The following is an 18,106-nucleotide window of genomic DNA, read 5'->3' as shown; positions in this document are numbered from 1 at the left end:
GAGGATTAGCAGTTTGATTCCCAGTACATGGGCCACATGCTGAAGTGTCCCTGAGGAAGAGTCAAACTGCTCCCAGTGCTCAGCAGTGGTGCATATGAATGTTGGTAGGTGTGTAAGGTACTATGTTTCTCTCAGAAAGTGGTAAATAATCCTTCCCTTTACAGTTATTGAGTTATTTCACAAGTTTCTCTGACAGATGATCTGTTTCAGGAAAGCTCCATTTAAAACTAGTCATGCACTGTAAACCCGGATAAGTTGATTGTACTGACACCATTTGTGTCAAGTGATTGCCTCAAATGGTTTCAGTTACTGACAGCAGAAAAAATAATCTGTTTAAGTATAGTCAACTTAAATGCACAATAGTCAGAATTTAACATTTTTAAGTTACATACACTTAAATGGTTTAAGTAATCACAGTAGAAAAGTATAGTGGAGTCTACTTAAAAGTACAACAGTCAAAACTTAATATTATAAGGCAAATACACTCAATTCTAGTTTTATTAAAAATATGATTACATTACATTTTAAAATATTATATTTGGAATAATTAATTCCAGTTAAGTTATTCTTTTGTCAATGACCACACAATGCATGTACATTTTATTTGTTTTATTTAGACACACATGAAAGCAACGGATGTGTATTAACAATGACGCTGTGTGATATAGCACATGCAAATCCAAAATAAACCTTGTTTTCATAAAACAGTATATTCTTACTGTTTTCAGATATTACCTCACAGTACCTTTCTCTGATGCAGCAAACAGAACATGTGTATTGAATTAGGAAACGATTTACTTCCAAATACAACCACAGCATAGTTTTTAAATTTTTTGCTCCGTGAACAATTTTCAAGTATGAACAAAAAACAACAACACTAACCATGTAGCAGCATACTGCGAGTGCAAAAGTAAAAACTGTATGTTATGTGTGCCACACACAGTAGCAGGCATTAAGAACAACTATGCAGTGAGGACCAGAGATTTTTTTTTTTTTTTTTAAATCCTGCACAGATAGACTTTATTAATTATTAATTACAAAACAGCTCACTCACATGGTGCCACCTAGGTTTTCACATCAGAATTCGCTAACAGTCGTTATAGGCAACCTGAAGGTTGCAGATACTGCCCCTTTTAAAAATTACTCCACAAGGGGACAGTATAAAGATGGGTACAGTAAGCTCTGAAGAGATTAATTTTTGTTTATAACACATGCCGTTGCCTATACATGTCATCTTCATCAGATAAATCATCAGTGATAATGTGCCAAAGATACTTTAAACTTTTACAAACAGGTAAAACTAGACCTGGCAAATTTGTTTAACCACAATCAAATCAGTTCTTCTTCTACTATCACAGAATTCACAGTTTGGATATTTCATGCAGTGTCTAGTTTTAATTTCAGTATCTCTGCCAATCAGTTTGTCACATTAACATAAAATTAATTAATTTAATCTCTTAAGATATGGCTTTCTAGAAGCAAAGTTAAGCAGTATTTGCATGTATGTATGTATACTCTTCAAATGAATATTTATTAACCAAATGCTTAATGTAAAAGGCAAATACAAACCGTTCGATTTATGTTATACTGATGCCATACATGTCTTTGGATGATGATACCAAATCAAATTTGATTTGACTTGATGATTGTTTTATTTAGTAAACAAATGTCCATTGCAATTTCTACAATCCCAAAGTGGTGTCCTCCAGGTGGTCCTTTACAGTTTGGACAGCTGCATGTCTGTGTCCAGAGGCTCCAGCTGTCCACTGACCTGTGAGCTGAGAAAGGTGTGATCCTGGTTCAAGTAGGTGGTGATGAACTCTGGGAAATGTCTCATCTGAACCACCTCCAGGAACATATCTGCAGCTGTGTGGAATCTTTGTTTAGTCCTGAAAAGAAGAAAGAGCACATCTAACTCCATATAAAAGGGAAAAAAAATTAAGAAATTATTATTAAGGAAAAATGGAAATACAAAATGCTCACATTAAGTCAAAACCAGGAGCTGTGCCCACATGTTACCTTCTTTCCACCTCTTTCCACCTCAGATACTGTTTTCTTTATGTGGTGATAATATGCTTAAAAAGTGGCTAATGAATAAGTCAATCAACAGCTGTCTTTAAAACCACTTTTAATCATGCATTTCATTTATCTCACCAAATGTTCAGCCAAACGTATTTTGTTTGGAGAACCAATGATTTGCACTTGCTTACATGAAGAAAAACAGAAAAATGTTTCATGACCATTATCCAGTACAATACAAGGTTAAAATGAGAATAACACATCATTCAGGAACAAATAGCGTACCTTAATAGTTTTTAACCATATTTAAAGTCTGCATGAGGATGGGCTATCATGAGACCCCTGGGAAAGCAGCTGGAGTGTGAGAATCATTACATTAAGTACATGTATGTTTTTTTCTATTTTTTCAGCATCTAGTTGTAGATAAGGCCAAAAGCAAGGGTGTCAAACCCATTATAGTTTAGGTTCCACATACAGCCCAGCTGGATCCCAAGCAGGCCAGACCAGTGTCATAATAGCATAATAGCCTCCAAATAACTCCAAATGTTTCCCCCTTTTGTTTTAGTGTGAAAAACAGTACATTATGAAAATATTTACATTAAATGAACTATCCCTTTACAAATATTTTATGAATGAACTGAGATGAAGAAAAAATCATGAAAATGTGCAAAAACAAAAATTAAAATGCAATATCAGCAAATTGCATCTGCTGATTAAGTCTGAGTCTCAGTGTTGATGTTGGATCCGCAACTTTTACTAAAATCATGCAACCCTTAGTGGAGAAATTAGGATTTTTTTTTTTTTGGCATTGTCTGTGGCAATGTTTATGCGTGTATGACTAAGCTGTGGTAAGTAGTAGTAACATATTGAGTTCCAGGATGTATTAAGAACTCGGTCTTAGAGGGAGCAGGTTCCCCTGATCATCTCTGGGTCTACCCACACTGTGATTTTTGCCAATTTTACTGAATGTGTCGGAAGTTAGACAAGAGAAACTTAACCTTAACTTTTTAATATATTTCCTAAGTCAAATTTAACACCACTTGACTCAGTCACTTCATTCATTTGAATCACCATTTACTAATACACCAGGTTAACTAATTTCTCAGCCACTTAAGGTGTCCTGATTTCATGAACATCAAAACCTGCATCATCGGAAAAGATTTGTGGCTGGCCCTCATGACAGGCTGCAGAATCATTTCTAAACACTAAAAGGCCTAATGTCTACTTTATGCAGTAGACTTCACAATTAGGCTGTTGTCACATTTACTGCATATGTTTTTCAGTTTTATTGTTCAGATTGTGTGACTGAGAATGAAATTTGCTAATGCCGTAGAAATATTACATTGAACAGCCACCATTACCATTACACAATTTAAGGCTTGGCAATTTTTCTGTAAATGTCAACATCTATGCATTTGGGCTCCTTGTCAACCCAACTCAATCATGTGTATGATGTGCCTATAATGTTCTAGAGACATATCTCCACCTTCACTGGTCCACTGCCACTGAAACCTTCACTGGTAATATCTTGATTGGAGGTGCTTCTATAGTAGAAATATATGGAAACATCTTGTGAGTGAAAGTGTGTGTGAAGGTGTGTATGTGTGTGTTGGTGTCAGGATCAGAGAATGACAACTTCCCTCTGTCCCAGTCCAGATACACTCTGATCCTCTGAGGCTGTCCGATCACTGAGAGGTCAGAGCCTTCACCTGATGGGGAGTATGCCGTGTATTCCTTGGTAAATAACTGTATTCTCCACAGTCCAGAGTCAATGACTCCTTTTCTGTGGATGGAATCTTCCAACACTCCAACGACCCACCATGTGTTGTCTCCAACCTCAACATCCCAGCTGTGAGTTCCTGAGCTGAAGCCCTCAGAGCTCAGGACAGAGCAGTCATCATCAAATCTTTCTGGATTATCAGGAACCTGCACCTTTTCTTCATATCTCACACTGGTGAGATTATCCGACAGGATTAGATCTTGATAAGCAGTGTTTGGATCCAGAATTAGGGGAGTATATGAGACCATCTCCTTCATCTGGTTCCAAATGTTGAAGGTCAGGTTGCCCAGGTGTTTGGCCACATCTATCAGAGACCCTGAGGGCAGCTGTGGGACATCCAGCAGGGGGCACTGCTGAACTCTTTCCACTGCAGCCTTGTAGTTTACGAGGAATGAGACGTCTTCAGCTCTCAGCTCCTTCTCTGTGGCTCTGACCGTCTCTGAAAGACGTTCTATCTCTCTGTTCAGAGCCATAATCTTCTCCTTCATCATCAAACTCTTCTGCTCCTCTTCTTTCTTCAAAGCGGTGATCCTGGCCTTTTCTTCCTCTTCTAGAAACCAATGAATCTTCTTAAACTGCTCCTTAATCTGCCTCTCTGTGTTTTGAGCCTGGGCCTTGATGTATTCTACTGTTTGCTCCCACTTCTCTTTCACCTCCCCAAAGTCTTCCAGTTTGTTCTGTACTGGTCTCAGGACCTTTTCAATTTCCTCTTTAAAATCCTGTGCAGCTTCATCAATGGGTCTGAAGGTATGGTTGACATGTTTCTTAGAGTCTCTGCAAATGAGACAAACTGGCTGCTGATGATCCAGACAGAACAGTCTGAGTCTCTCAGAGTGCAGGCTGCAGACAGCCTCAGAGCCAGGTGAAGCGCTCTGATCTCTCTTCATTAAGAAGGCCTCACACAGGTTCTTTAGCACCAAGTTACAAGGTGGTTGACTCTTTGATGACCTTCTCATACAGAATGGACACTTTTGGCTATGTTCCTCTGCCCACCAATTGTGCAGGCAGGCTTTACAGAAGCTGTGGCTACATGATAGGACGACAGGCTCTTTATAGATGTCATGGCAAATAGAACAGCACAGATCCTCCTCTGAACATGACGCCATTTTCCTCTGAGTGAAACAACAAACACAAAAAGCATGCACAAGTCATTCTAGGGAAGCTCCACTTCCTTGTTTAGAAAGTTTCACCACATTCCGTCTTCAGACATTCTTACTGAAAAGTAGTCACTGACCTGTTAAACTGGCGAGATCTCAGTTTTCTCAGACTCTCTAATACTGTAGTTGTTGTTTTTTTTCTCTCTGTAAGTCATCTGTCGGTATATCAGTGTCTCACTCTCTGTCAGAAGCAGTTATAGCCTGTGCTTCCTGGTTTGTTTGAGGTTTCCAGGTCAAGGGCGGAGCTTTAACGTAGTATCTGAATCACTTCCTGAAACATTATCTCTGTAACCTGATGAATCCATAATAGTAGCAGAAAACTGCGCTTGTTGCTGCCACGTACAGTAAATACTATGTGCAAGTTAGCTCACATGATAGAGTTAAACTGACAAAATAGGGACTTGAATAACATGGAAATGAGCACACTAAGAGTAAGATGGGCTACAAGCTCATTTAAAATCTGAATTCTGCTAGTTCATTAGGTATGCTAGTGCAAATGCAGTCTAATGTAACAATCTGGCACTACATGTCAGCTTCACAAAGGTTAATGTATTCAGCATTAGGTTCAAATAACTGAGAGAGCTGTTGATTCAACTTTTATGTTGTAGTCTGCAGTTTATAGTACTACTTAAATGCATTGTGTTGTACTGACGAGTGTTTTTATTATTTTAACAACCCCATTTTAGTCAATGGACTTCGCTAAATCATGCAAGCACTTCAATGCTTAATTCAATCCATCTTAACACCACTGCAGACTACAACATAAACAGAACATTAGAACAGCCATGAAGATGAGATTTAGTTTAGATATATATGTAGATGGATATATAGACATATATAGATTATATCACAAGCATCCTTTTCACTAGTGTACCTAATGAACTGGCATCTAAATGTATATAAAGACACACATAAAGTTGGAAAAACCCTCTTTGACATCACTCTTGGATTCCCAAAAAGCAGTTTTTAGCGTTACTTAGCTCTTAGCATTATCATCTTTCATTTAGCTACATTTATCATAATGAAATTACCTAAAACTAACATAAATTAACTGAAATTGAGGATAATCCACTTTTCCACATCCATACTAGTTCATATGGATTATTGTCATGCCCAGCTGTCCTGAATTTGATCTGATAATCCACATTTTTCCTGGTCTCACTGTATTTACCAATACATTTCACTGTGTTTTTGCCACTCAAGAAGACGTGGCCCCAGGCTGCAATGGATACCCTCTATACTATGGACAAACCCATCATGACGCCACCCATTGGATTCTGAACCTCGAAAATGTAGCCTGATGTGGGCAGAGCCCATGGTTGCCATGTTGGACAAGCTTTACTCCACCCACATTCGGATACACCAAATATGGACATGGGGGTCGTGTTGGGGTGGAGCTAAAGCAGCCTGGACGTTGTAGCTTGGATGTTTAATAATGCTGTAAAGTTGGACATTTTAACATGGTAGTCGATGGCGATTTGCTCCCTTTTGCAGCCAGCCTCAAGCGGCCACTCGAGGAACTTTAATATTTTGCACTTCCACATGGGCTTCATCTCTCAGCCCCGGAGGTTGCTGCCAAAAATGGGCAAAGAGGCACATGAGTGGAATACTGGAAATGATAATGCCTTGTTTATCACTGATTGAGAAAGAGAAATTGAGAAAGAAAGATGTTGTCCTTGTCCAAAGGCCTTTGGAAGTATGAGCTATCCAATATGACCTACTCTCTCAGGGCTAGAAAATATGTAAATATGTGCTTGGTTGTAATGTGCCATCAAATTACAAACAACATTGCATGGCAAATATATTCGCTGCATCGAGAGAGCCCGGGATGAGTCAACAATCTAGCAGAAACAAGTTCTCATTATGTAACAGACTTGTTCCACGAATATCTGTCTCAAAGAAGCATCTGCTTACCTAACAGAGTGGCAGGGAGTACTGAGCTCCATAATGAACTCCTTGGTGAGGTCAGTCACCAGCTGCTTGCTCACCACCCTACTGTCATTCTCCAGCGGAGTCTGATGCCGGATCCACTGCCACACCTGACACACACAGAACAGGTCATCAAGTTATTTATAAACGAGGGCCACTGAGGTAGGCAGGTTAACAATGAACTACACCAATGAATGGATTTCATACGCAGATGGAATAAAAGCTCCACAAAGTATTTTATCAAGCAGCTCCTTCCCCTGAGCAAAAATGTTGTGCTCTGAACATTTTTTTTTTTTGTGGGAGAGGTGCAAAAAGTCTAACTACGGCGCACAGGATGTCCCAGCATTAAAATAATAATGAAAAAAAAATGAACCCCCTGACTGGGTTGGTCAGTACTAATATCTGTGTTTATCAATGTGTGAACTACGGGGTGAGTCTTGCATGACAAGGAGGGTGACCTGTCCACTTCAGTCTTGTTTGGCGTGATTCCTTGATTTAAAAACATCCAAAGTAAATGGTGTTCCTTTGGAGAAGGCTAAACCCACCTGTGATCTAGAAATCTCCGCTGTGGCTGAATCTTCAACCTGTCCTCTGTAGAAAAAGTGGCCTTTACCTAGAACACAAAGCACATTTTAACAGTTGGTCTGCTTAATAAGATATTCTTGTTACTTCCTGTCCATCAATGTGTGGAGGTACGTACCTGAAAGCCAAGCATTAATAAAGAGAACACCAACTGTAATGTTGTACTTCAGTCCATAAAGAGTGACACCTCCCTATGGAAGAACACAATACATTATATTGTGTTTAATTATTAGAAATAAATTCAGTATGTTTCCTTTACATCCCTTCTAGGTGGGGATTGCATGCTATGCTCTGTGAAATGTAAGTAAATTCTGACAAACTTTTTTAAATTTAGTTCTAATCTAGTTGGAGACATATGAGAGATTTTGGAGCAATAATCCAAAAAGTGTCAAATAGCACTGAAGCTCTTCCGGAGCCTGGTGATCTATATTTTGTATAAGGGACTAATGCCCTCTTATGGCTTTGTACCAAGATTTATTCATAAATCTGTACAAGGCAGTCTAGATGCCAGATCAAAAACTCATAATTCTGGATACAAATGCACTGTTTAGGAATGTAATGCAATGTAAAATGTATAAATGTTTTGTCATGACTGACAGAAGGCATGGACAGAAGGTCATCAGGAGTCACCACAACGTCATTCCGAAGCTGGTGAAGCTGGTTATCACCTTCAGAGTGGAGCTCGAAGAGCTGGAAGAGATCAAAAAGTCAGCCACTACGCATGTATAGATATCAATTTATGACTTATGAGCTAGTGCTTACTTTTTGCATGGGCTCAATCAGATTCAGATCATATACCATGAAACCGTCCACACCTGCATTTATTTCCAACAACTTTAGCCTGAAAGGTGCAACAAGAAAACAGTGTCAACTTGTTTCACTTTAAAAAGTCCAGGCAATGAGACAGCATTTACAAATCTGTGTAAATATATATCTCATCTCATCTTCTACTACCGCTGAGCTTCACTAGGGTTTAAATACAGTGTTGTTATTGGTGGTATATAAATAAAATTGAATTGAATTCAAATATAGCTGAAAATGAACAGGAGCTCATATTTGCAGTTAAGCAAGATAGACCTAAGCCAGACAATTCAACAAAGACACATAATGTGATTGCTCAGCAGTGGTGCAAATGGTACACATGTCTTCAAAATTCTACTTCAGTAAAAGCAATCAAGTTTCCCAGGGATAGTACGGTCCAAGAGTGGAGCCATGCAAAGCCATGCTATTAATGACCCACACTTTGTCTAGACTCACCCATGTTTTCATTTAATTAAAACCTCCATAAGTTTATTTTTATTAAAATATTTTTCCAGGTCTCACGCTTAATGGAGCGGTGGGCATGGCAACAGGTAGTCCTCATGAGGTCAGATCCTGTTTCTATAGTGTCAAATGGCGATACTGGGAGTTGTGGTATCGATCCAATACCAAGTAAATGCAGAGCTAATACCGTTGATACCGATACGTTTTCTTGAAACGTCATGATGATTGAATTGAATAGTTTAACTAATTACAATATAAAACAATTTAACAGTAAAATATTTCAATAATTCCCCTCTTACTACACACAATTTTAGGAAAAAAAAGTCATTAGTGCAAAATAAGAAAAAGGAACAATGTAACAAAAATATAACAATGTAAACAGCATAACATCTACATCTATTACAACAATGTAATAATAAATATAAAAATTGCTCAGAGGGAAATGTTAGCTCATTAATTTGAGCTAATTTAATGTGAGAGTGCATCCTGTGTAGTTGTCTTCTCTTCCGAGTACGGACGCATTTCAGTAACTCCATCAGTGCCAGCTGTGAAAATCACTGTTGCAGGTTTCTTACTGTTAAGAGAGCTTCTCTTCAAGGTTCTGGGTATAACACTGTATGCTCTTGATATTACCATGTAAAGTATCTTCAGATGAATGACAATACACAAGAGTATGTGTTTTTAATTTAAAATCAAATAAAAGGAAGTATATTATTGCTGTAAACAGTGTAAAGTTTAAGGGTTTATTGTCATTCCAAAACATGACGTAGATAAAAATTAATGAAGCACTGTGGTCCAGTCACTGCACAATAAAATAAAGATCTAAGAAAGAAGACAATATACTGTTATATCTAACGAGGAACAATAAAATATACATACATACTGGATTTCATAGGAAAAATCACTGCAAATAAAAATAGTTTAGTACTGTATGTGGCAGAGTTTGTGGTTAGTTTGTGAAAACAAATTACACTATTGTCATAATCTCATTATTAGTATATTGCTATGTTGGATTACACTGGCTGACACAGGGACACTGGCTATTTGACAAAAACCACTGCTGCAGTAAATCTCCCAGGAGTGCACTCATTAGTATTTTGAGCCTTTGCATCTCTAGAGATGTTCATACCTTTTAACAGATTCCAGAACTCTCTTGTAGGAGTCACTAAGTGGATTTGGAGGCAGCAGTAGGGCGGCCATGCCCCCTGTTGCCAGTGCTCCACGCCGATGACATGTTTGGACCAACAGATCCATGTAGCTGTGCAGAAAACGCTTCTTCATGTTGACGTATTTGCTGCGGTCGGGCAGCAGGAAAGCTGGTCTGTGGCCTAGAGGAGAAACACGTGATCTCTTGACTTTATGGACATATCATAATATGTTTGTATGCAACGTATGGTGTAATGCAAGAATGCTTTACTCACCAAACTTATTGACAAAGGAGGCTGAGTAATCCCAGATACCACAGTTGAGTCCTGCTGAATGATCCCGCAGCTCATACAGTATCTCCTCCATCTCAAATGCTGCTAATACATTTTCAATCAGTACTGTCGCCTTGATGCTACCCAGTGGAAGCCCCAGCTACATGCAAACAGACACGCAGATAGAGTTATACTGTGCAATACCAGTCAAAACTCCTGACCTTCATAGACACTTGAACTCAACCCAGCTGAGATGGTCTGAAAGATTGACAGGTGTGGTATCTTTTGTGGTCTCAATATTTCATTACAGGTAATACCGGGAGGTTACAGTGCTAACACATGAATAAATAGAACAAACAGAATAAATTAACACTGCTGTACTGGAAGCATCTGTGACTACTACTATTACTACTACTAAAACACTGTCTGCTGGCAGCAGCTAATACAGATACAGAGAATGTTTTATTCATTGACAAAGTGAAGACCTTCTGCTGGGTCCAGACAAATATCTTGTTCCACAGTCTGGCCTCCATGAAGCTCTCCACCTGCAAAACAAGGACAAAAATTAGTTAAAATGTACTGCAGAAATGTATTTTTGGATCACTTTAGCAAATTAAGGATGATGACACCCCCTAAATATTCCACTTTCTCCTGCTTCATAAATTGAATTTTGATGCTTCCAAGTCGTAAATGTGTTTGCTATACCACACAAGTAAGACAAATTCATGGATAGCCTACCACAAGAGGCTATTGGATCCCATTTCTATATGACCTCACCACTCGGAGCTGAAAAAAACTTCAGCTCCTGTTAAAATGTTTTCAAAATCCAAATTACATTAATTCGTAACAGACATGCATCAGTGTCAAACATGTGCAGAACAATACAATGTTGTGAAATACGACATAAACGAGACATGAGATTACGTGGAGAGGTCTATGCGTACACGCATGCCGACTGTGTCGTTGTTTATAGGCCATTGTTGATGCTGAAATGTAAAAAAGTTGTCCTGTGTGCTCGACATACACTAATCAGCAACAACGTTAAAACCACTCACAGGAGAAGTAAATAACATTGACCATCTTGTGACAATTCATCGTTGAGCTGGGAAATTTTTGGACCTGTTATGTGGATGTTACTTAAACTGATTAAGTATCTGTGGGATGGACTGCAACAATCCTGACCGTAACATATTCTGTTGTCAGACACCACAGGAACCCTCAGAAGGTGCCCATCCTCTGATGAGTCCCAACTGTTTTGGAGACACAAGAGAGACCTACACAATATTAGGCAGGAGGTAACAATGTTATGCCTGATCTGTGTATGTATGTACTTTTTACCACTTTTATAGGTGCATGATGCAGTGTGGCTGAAAACCTTCAAACTTTATGATCTCTGTCTTTGTAAGAATGCCAGTATGAATACTCTGACCAACCACCAGCCTAACATTGTGTAGGTCCCTTTTTCGCCACCAAAACAGCCCTCATTCACTGAACCATGGACTCATGAAGGTATTCTGTGGCACTAAGGCATTGGCCAGCACATCCCAGAACATCAACACATCAACTCTGAGGAGAAAATAATTATATGCTGCCTAAACAGAACAAGAAAATACATGTTATTCGCTTAATCGTTCATTATGACCAACAACAACCAAGGAACATTACATTACTTTTGACAGGTAGAAGAAGGGTCCACTTGCATGTTCAACCAGTGTCTTTCCACAGTGAAAAATGATGAGTCCAAAGTCAAAGAGAGGACCAGGCGCCTCCTTCCCCTCCACCTGACAAGAATGAATATTTGAGTGATCATTCTAAAAAAAATTTGTGAATCCTGAAAGACAATTTCAACCCCAGTCCCACTGAACAGATCATTTATGTCAACTAGCTGTCATATCAAAGACTATTTGTCCAGTATGTCCAGCTACTCATTTCTTCCATAGGACTTCAACTGGGGGTCCGTGGAGGTACTGCAAAAAGGTTGCAAAATCTTTGGTTGATAGACATATATATATATATATATATATATTTAAAATTTTCCACAAATTTGAAATTTCTTTATATACGCATAAACACGAAACTGACGTATTTAAATAAAGGGATAAATGGAGGCAGAGGACATTATCTTTCAGTCAGCACTTCACCCATTCAGTGACACGGGAGCTGTCTCAACAGTGCACCGTTTCTCCTATTCGATTCCCAGGTGAAATCCAGAAGCACGCTGCAATATTAGCAGAACAAAAGCTAAGCCAGTGCAGCTACTACCAGTCAACTAGTGAAGCCAAAATGGATCGCTTTGTGTTTACAGCAGTTGCACAGTCGCCCTACTGTTGTACGTTTGAAATAAAGGAAATTAATATTTGAGCCTGTGTATTATTTGAATACCTTAATACTGAATGCAAAATGATGATAATAATATTTATTCATAATTTTAATATATGAAATAAAAGTATTAATAAATAAGTTTAATACATTAGAACACATATAGTAGGTAGGTCCTTGGCCTGAAAAACGTGATTAAGTCAGACGCCTATATTATATACTTTACTAAAATATATAGCATTTTGCGACTCCCCTGCAGTACCGCTGTTACAGAGCTATGATACAGAACACATAAAGCTGGTAGGGGGTCCCTACTTAATCTGTCGTCAGTTTGGGGGTCCTTCGTCTGAAAAACGTTGAGGACACCTGCACTACATGATATAGATCTTGTCTTGATGATTTTGTGGACTTGATGTTTGAAAGTGCTGACAAGCTCACTCTGCCACTGCATTTCACAATAGGGATGATGCTGCCACCACCATGCTTCGCTGTAGGGAAAGTATTAGAAGGTGATGAGCAGTGCCAAACATGGTACTTGCAGTTCTACCCGAAAAGTTTCTTTTTTGTTTGATCAAATTTCAATCAAGTGAATCTTTGTTTGAACATATTCCGGGACAATCATGTACCCTTTATTCAGCATGGTTCAGAATCGTCCTCAGGGTGATAAAATGGTGCTGAGATGGTTGTGCTTTCAGCAGGCGGCCTATCTCTGCGATGAGCCACAGTAGCTCTCTTAGAAACACCGCTGGGTTCTCGACAGAGCAGAACAACGTTCTGCTCTGTCAGTTTTTGGGCAAGCCAGACAACTTTAAGAAGGGTCCTACTGGTTTAGACCTAGACTAAGACAGACTTTAATTTTTATTGCTTCTGGATAAAACTCAAAGCTTTAAAAGTCATGCTGTACCCTACATTCAGATTCTTAATTTTTATCTTGACCTGTAGAGTGAATTGTGTACACAGATGCATGTCTTTCTAGACTACAGTATATCATATATGCAGGAAACACAGTAACTGTATTTAAAAGACAATATATTTAGCAGTATATAACAATTGCCAGTGAGCCACTTTTGAAAAAACAGATACCCGGTACATTATATAACCAAACTTACAAACAGGAACAAAGTAAAGGTCGAGAAAATGACTACCATCACGTTGTGCTCCACCATGTTCCAGGCCCGGGGACGCAGCATCAGAACTGGAGCCTGAGATATGTGTGGAACGTCTGTTAACACATGAAGGGAGGCAGTTACCAAATAAAGTTAGCCAAAAATATATGTGCTCTGTTCATTCCTCTAATTCCCATGCTACACTAATAGGTGTATTCAAACATGCAAAACATAATTATACAATATGAGTAAGAACACTTACTGGGGAACAGGTTGCATACTGCCTTAACAACATTGTGAATGCCTTTGATCTGGTTGTAATATGTTGGGCAGTTCCCATCGTCAAAGTCAACCTGAGAAAACAATTTGATGCATTACACTAAGGTCTACAATGGAATACAGAAATTACACTTACTGGCCACTTTATTAGGTACACCTTGCTAGTAAAAGGTTGGACCCCTTTTGCCTTCAGAGCTGCTTTAATTCTTCATGGTATACTTTCAACAAGGAGTTGGAAACATTCCTCAGCTCTATTGGATTGAGATCTGGTGACTGTGGAGGCCATTGGAGTACAGTGAACATCGTCTTGTTCAAGAAACCAGTTTGAGATGATATGAGCTTTGTGACATGGTGCATTATCCTGCTGGAAGTAGCAGTCAGAAGATGGTACACTGTGGTTATAAAGGGATGGACATGGTCAGCAACAACACTCATGGATAGATCCATGTTGTTTACACCAAATTCTGACCCTGCCATCCGAATGTTGCAGCTGAAATCGAGACTCATCAGACCAGGCAACGTTTTTCCAATCTTCCTTGTCCAATTTTGGTGAGCCTTTGCCAACTGTAGTCTTAGTTTCCTGTTGTTAGCTGACAGGAATGGCCCCCAGTGTGGTCTTCTGCTGCTGTAGCCTATCTTCTTCAAGGTTGGACGTGTTGTGCATTCAGAGATGGTATTCTGCATTCCTTGGGTGTAACGACTGGTTATTTGAGTTACTGTTGCCTTTCTATCATCTCCAACCAGTCTGCCCATTCTCCTCTGACTTCTCATATCAACAATATTTTCATCCACACAACTGCCGCTCACTGGATATTTTCTCTTTTTCGGACCATTCTCTGTAAACCCTAGAGATGGTTGTGTGTGTAAATCCCAGTAGATCAGCAGTTTCTGAAATACTCAGACCAGCCCGTCTGGCACCAACAACCATACCACATTCAAAATCGCTTAACCCTTATGCCCTCCTCAAATTTACTACTGATTTTTATCCCGTACTTTGCTAGTTTGTTGGCGATGTACCCTTTGAAATTGGAGTGGCCTCTGAAGGTGTTAGCTACAGACACCTAGCTCTACTTTCAGGTACCACCAACTTGATGCCATGGACCACAATATCTGTCTGACTGTTGCACAACGTCTCTGCATGAGATGGATGGACAAGATTTGTCCATTCTTTTCTGTCTACTCACTGTCCCCCTCCTGTTCAACCCAGAGGACAACATCCCTGTGGATGAGAGAGAGAGCTGGTACCTTCAGAGGTCCCTACAAATTGAGTTTAGTTTCTCTAAAATACACACATGTACATCACATATAGCTTTTGTTTCAAGGTCATATGCTCTGTTGTGTTCTCTTTTGTTGTTGTTTTCAGTGTTGTTGCAGTGTGCACAATAATGAATCAGATGTTGATTTAAATGTTACTTCACCATACACACACACACACACACACACACACACACACACACACACACACACACACACACACACACACACACACACACTTGGGATTCCTGTCACGTGGCTCCATTATAATAAATGGGAAATATACAAGAATTTCATGCATTGACCTAAAATGAGAAAATGATTGAATCTTATCAAATACAGTAAAAATGTCAAATATTTTTGTGGGTTTTTGGGGGTTTTTTTGTAAACATTTAAAACTTTTTATTTTTAGACTGGCATCTAAAGGGTTAAAAATTTTGATAGTTTTGGGCCAGTCCGAAGTTGTTTAAGTGATTTATGAAAAAAGAAAAGAAATACAAATATTGAAGTATGAGGATTTTATGGCAGTTGTTTGCATGTGTACATTTTTGCCGCAAAGGTGGCCAGAGGGGGCAAAATGTATCACGAGAGTTTATATGATAATGAGTTTATATGATAATGAGTAAAAGACACTGGATTTCAACAAATTGGCTAAAAAGAAGAGTTCCTGCAGAAATTCAAGCCACAAACTGTAACACAGCCAAAATAATCACCAAATGAAAACAAAAAGTTGAAAAAATGCGCAAAAAAGCCAGAGGAGGGCATAAGGGTTAAACCCCCTTTCTTCCCCATTCTGATGCTCGGTTTGAACTTCATTTAATTTATTTATTTCAGCAAATTCAACTTTATAGTTGAATATATATATTACACAAAACAATACAAAAAACAACAGTGGAATTATTTTCCAGTTTGACTGAGACTGAAATGGTGATATTGATAAAAGACAAAGGCAGTTCCTTTCATCAGTGTCAAATTCTCTCTTTTTGTATGGCTAGATAAACAATAAACATTTAAAAAGGCACCATATCCTGTTTGAAAAGAAATTTAAAAAAAAGGCAAATGTGAGGTACCTGTATGCCTTGTGCTGGTGACTGAAGAGCCTTAATGAAGCGCTGAGTATCACATGGGGCCATATCTCCAATATCGACATGTCTCTTTTGGAGTCTTGGTGGGACAGGGAGCACTCTCCAGGCTGGTTCTCTCCTAATGTGTGTAGTGCTTTCCAGGAAGGTTGGGAGGTCACCTGAAAGATCCAACTGGGCCTTTCTGGATACTCTCAGCTGCAGGATCTTCAAAGAAAATTGTGGGGCAAATGCCTCATGTTAAGCAAAAAAAGTCTTGCACAAAGATGGTACTACTTGAGAAGGCTGAGAAAATATGGTATGTCAACCAAAATCCTCTGCGATTTTAACAGATGTACAGTTGAGAATACCATCACCACATCACTCATATGTGGGTTGGGAACTGCACTGCACAGACTGGGAAGGCTCTTCAACATGTGATATGAAGTGCACAGCTCTTTTGAGCCCTCCAATCGCTAAAAGATATTTACAGGACCAGGGTTTCAGTACATTATGTGGACAAGGACAATACTAACCTACAACATAACCTCTTTACACTCATGATGTCTGGGAGACGCTATAGGGGCATGAAATCAAGGACAACAAGACTCCCAACAAGCCTCCTAAAAACTACTAAACAGGTTATACACTACCTCTCTTCCCCATCACTCCTTCTGACTGTATTTAGCACAAGGCACAGAGAACTCTTGAAACTTTATATTTATTTTATTTGCTGTTGTTTGCAAGAGAGACTTGCAAAATAATAATGTCACTGTACTGTCTAAATTGCAGCTGTAACGGTGCAGATGACAATAAACATCTTGAATTCATTCATGCAGAATAGAACCGAATGTCCTTTATTGTTGTTAAACAGTTTATAACAGAATTGGAGAGGTTCTCCTTATCAGTGCAGGACCTTTTTTAAGCCGTCCTACCTGATCCACCTCCTCATCAAATGTGGAGATCAGTTCATGCAAGAAGACAAGGGAGTCAGTAGTGAAGAGCATTGCATACTCTGCTTCAAGACCCGGGGGAGGGGGAGCCAGCTCCATGTTGACCCAATCCTGTGGGCAATAGGTTTGCATTCATTTGTTTTACATTCAGAAGTCTGCGTGAGGTTTCTTTGTCAATATTGATATCCATGTTGAGAGAAGGCTGCTGATTGCATGGGCCACCTAGATGTAGAGGGCCAACGGCAGTTCCAAAAAAATAAAAAATAAAAAATAAAAAATAAAAAATGGGGTAGGGCCTACATTTTGAACTAAACAGATACATACACATATGCATACACTTTAACAGATACAAACAGATATAAAGAAAGACCTCTTCACTATGACTTAACCAATTATTCAACTGTTAAAACGACATGACTGCAGAGACTACAGACCGATCCGTCCAAGAAACATATTCCTGACTGCCCTACTGTCAGTATAAAAGTTCTTTTTATTTTGACAGCGTTTATACATTTCAATGCTTGTCAAAGATAAGGCAGCCAAAGGCAGCACCTCAACTACTTAACAGCTAGAAAAATCAAACAAACAAACAAACAAAAACGTTAAAAGTCCATCACTTGGCACACTGACTCCTCGCATCGTAATCAATCAGTCAATCCATAATGGTGTATTAGTGACGATTTTATATCTTTTTAGCTGCGAAAGAAAGCACATGACTACTCACGGTCGTACGGATACCAGGTCAGTGTTCAATCCCAAGGAAGTGGACTTCGATTATGTACTCACTTTGCCACTGTTTAAATAAGAAGGGATTTGTTTGTAGGCACAGTTTAAAGTCCTGTAGATTCTGTACATTGACATTTGAGGCAATTTATCGTATCAGCGTTGCAGCGTTATCTCACGATTTATCTGTATTTGATTCTGCCTGGACAAGTCTTAATATCGATGCTTTGACTATATTCGCGTTGTCCAATCTTATACTTCTT

The 18,106-nt window shown here is 39.0% G+C and overlaps 2 protein-coding genes across 2 annotated transcripts; both read right to left on the bottom strand.

The window, feature by feature from the left end:
- Positions 1-594: 594 nt before the first annotated feature.
- mlsl (malate synthase-like) lies at positions 595-18,092 on the bottom strand. The gene is made up of 16 exons (XM_047585630.1): positions 18,023-18,092; positions 17,845-17,913; positions 17,103-17,231; positions 16,177-16,395; positions 13,836-13,926; positions 13,613-13,689; positions 11,819-11,929; positions 10,634-10,693; positions 10,152-10,308; positions 9,860-10,058; positions 8,230-8,308; positions 8,065-8,157; positions 7,586-7,658; positions 7,431-7,498; positions 6,871-6,995; positions 595-1,889 (listed from the first exon to the last, which is right to left on the bottom strand). The coding sequence occupies exons 3-16, from the start codon at positions 17,217-17,219 to the stop codon at positions 1,718-1,720; spliced, it is 1,641 nt and encodes a 546-aa protein (XP_047441586.1). The 5' UTR covers positions 17,220-17,231; positions 17,845-17,913; positions 18,023-18,092; the 3' UTR covers positions 595-1,717.
- On the bottom strand, positions 2,112-6,835 carry LOC125008414 (zinc-binding protein A33-like). The gene is made up of 2 exons (XM_047585636.1): positions 5,034-6,835; positions 2,112-4,911 (listed from the first exon to the last, which is right to left on the bottom strand). Exon 2 carries the CDS (start codon positions 4,903-4,905, stop codon positions 3,508-3,510), a length of 1,398 nt encoding a protein of 465 aa, XP_047441592.1. The 5' UTR covers positions 4,906-4,911; positions 5,034-6,835; the 3' UTR covers positions 2,112-3,507.
- Positions 18,093-18,106: the final 14 nt, after the last annotated feature.

Source organism: Mugil cephalus, chromosome 5 (genome assembly GCF_022458985.1).
Source record: "Mugil cephalus isolate CIBA_MC_2020 chromosome 5, CIBA_Mcephalus_1.1, whole genome shotgun sequence".
Taxonomy (NCBI): domain Eukaryota; kingdom Metazoa; phylum Chordata; class Actinopteri; order Mugiliformes; family Mugilidae; genus Mugil; species Mugil cephalus.
This window is presented reverse-complemented; position numbering and strand designations above follow the sequence as displayed.

Excerpts from the sequence above, each read along its gene's own strand:
- LOC125008414 (XM_047585636.1), bottom strand. The coding sequence starts at position 4,905 with ATGGCGTCATGTTCAGAGGAGGATCTGTGCTGTTCTATTTGCCATGAC.
- mlsl (XM_047585630.1), bottom strand. The coding sequence starts at position 17,219 with ATGGAGCTGGCTCCCCCTCCCCCGGGTCTTGAAGCAGAGTATGCAATG. Across the intron at positions 10,059-10,151 it reads CTCCTTTGTCAATAAGTTTG|GCCACAGACCAGCTTTCCTG; the intron begins GTGAGTAAAGCA and ends TTTCTCCTCTAG. Across the intron at positions 6,996-7,430 it reads CGGAGATTTCTAGATCACAG|GTGTGGCAGTGGATCCGGCA; the intron begins GTGGGTTTAGCC and ends TGTGTGTGTCAG.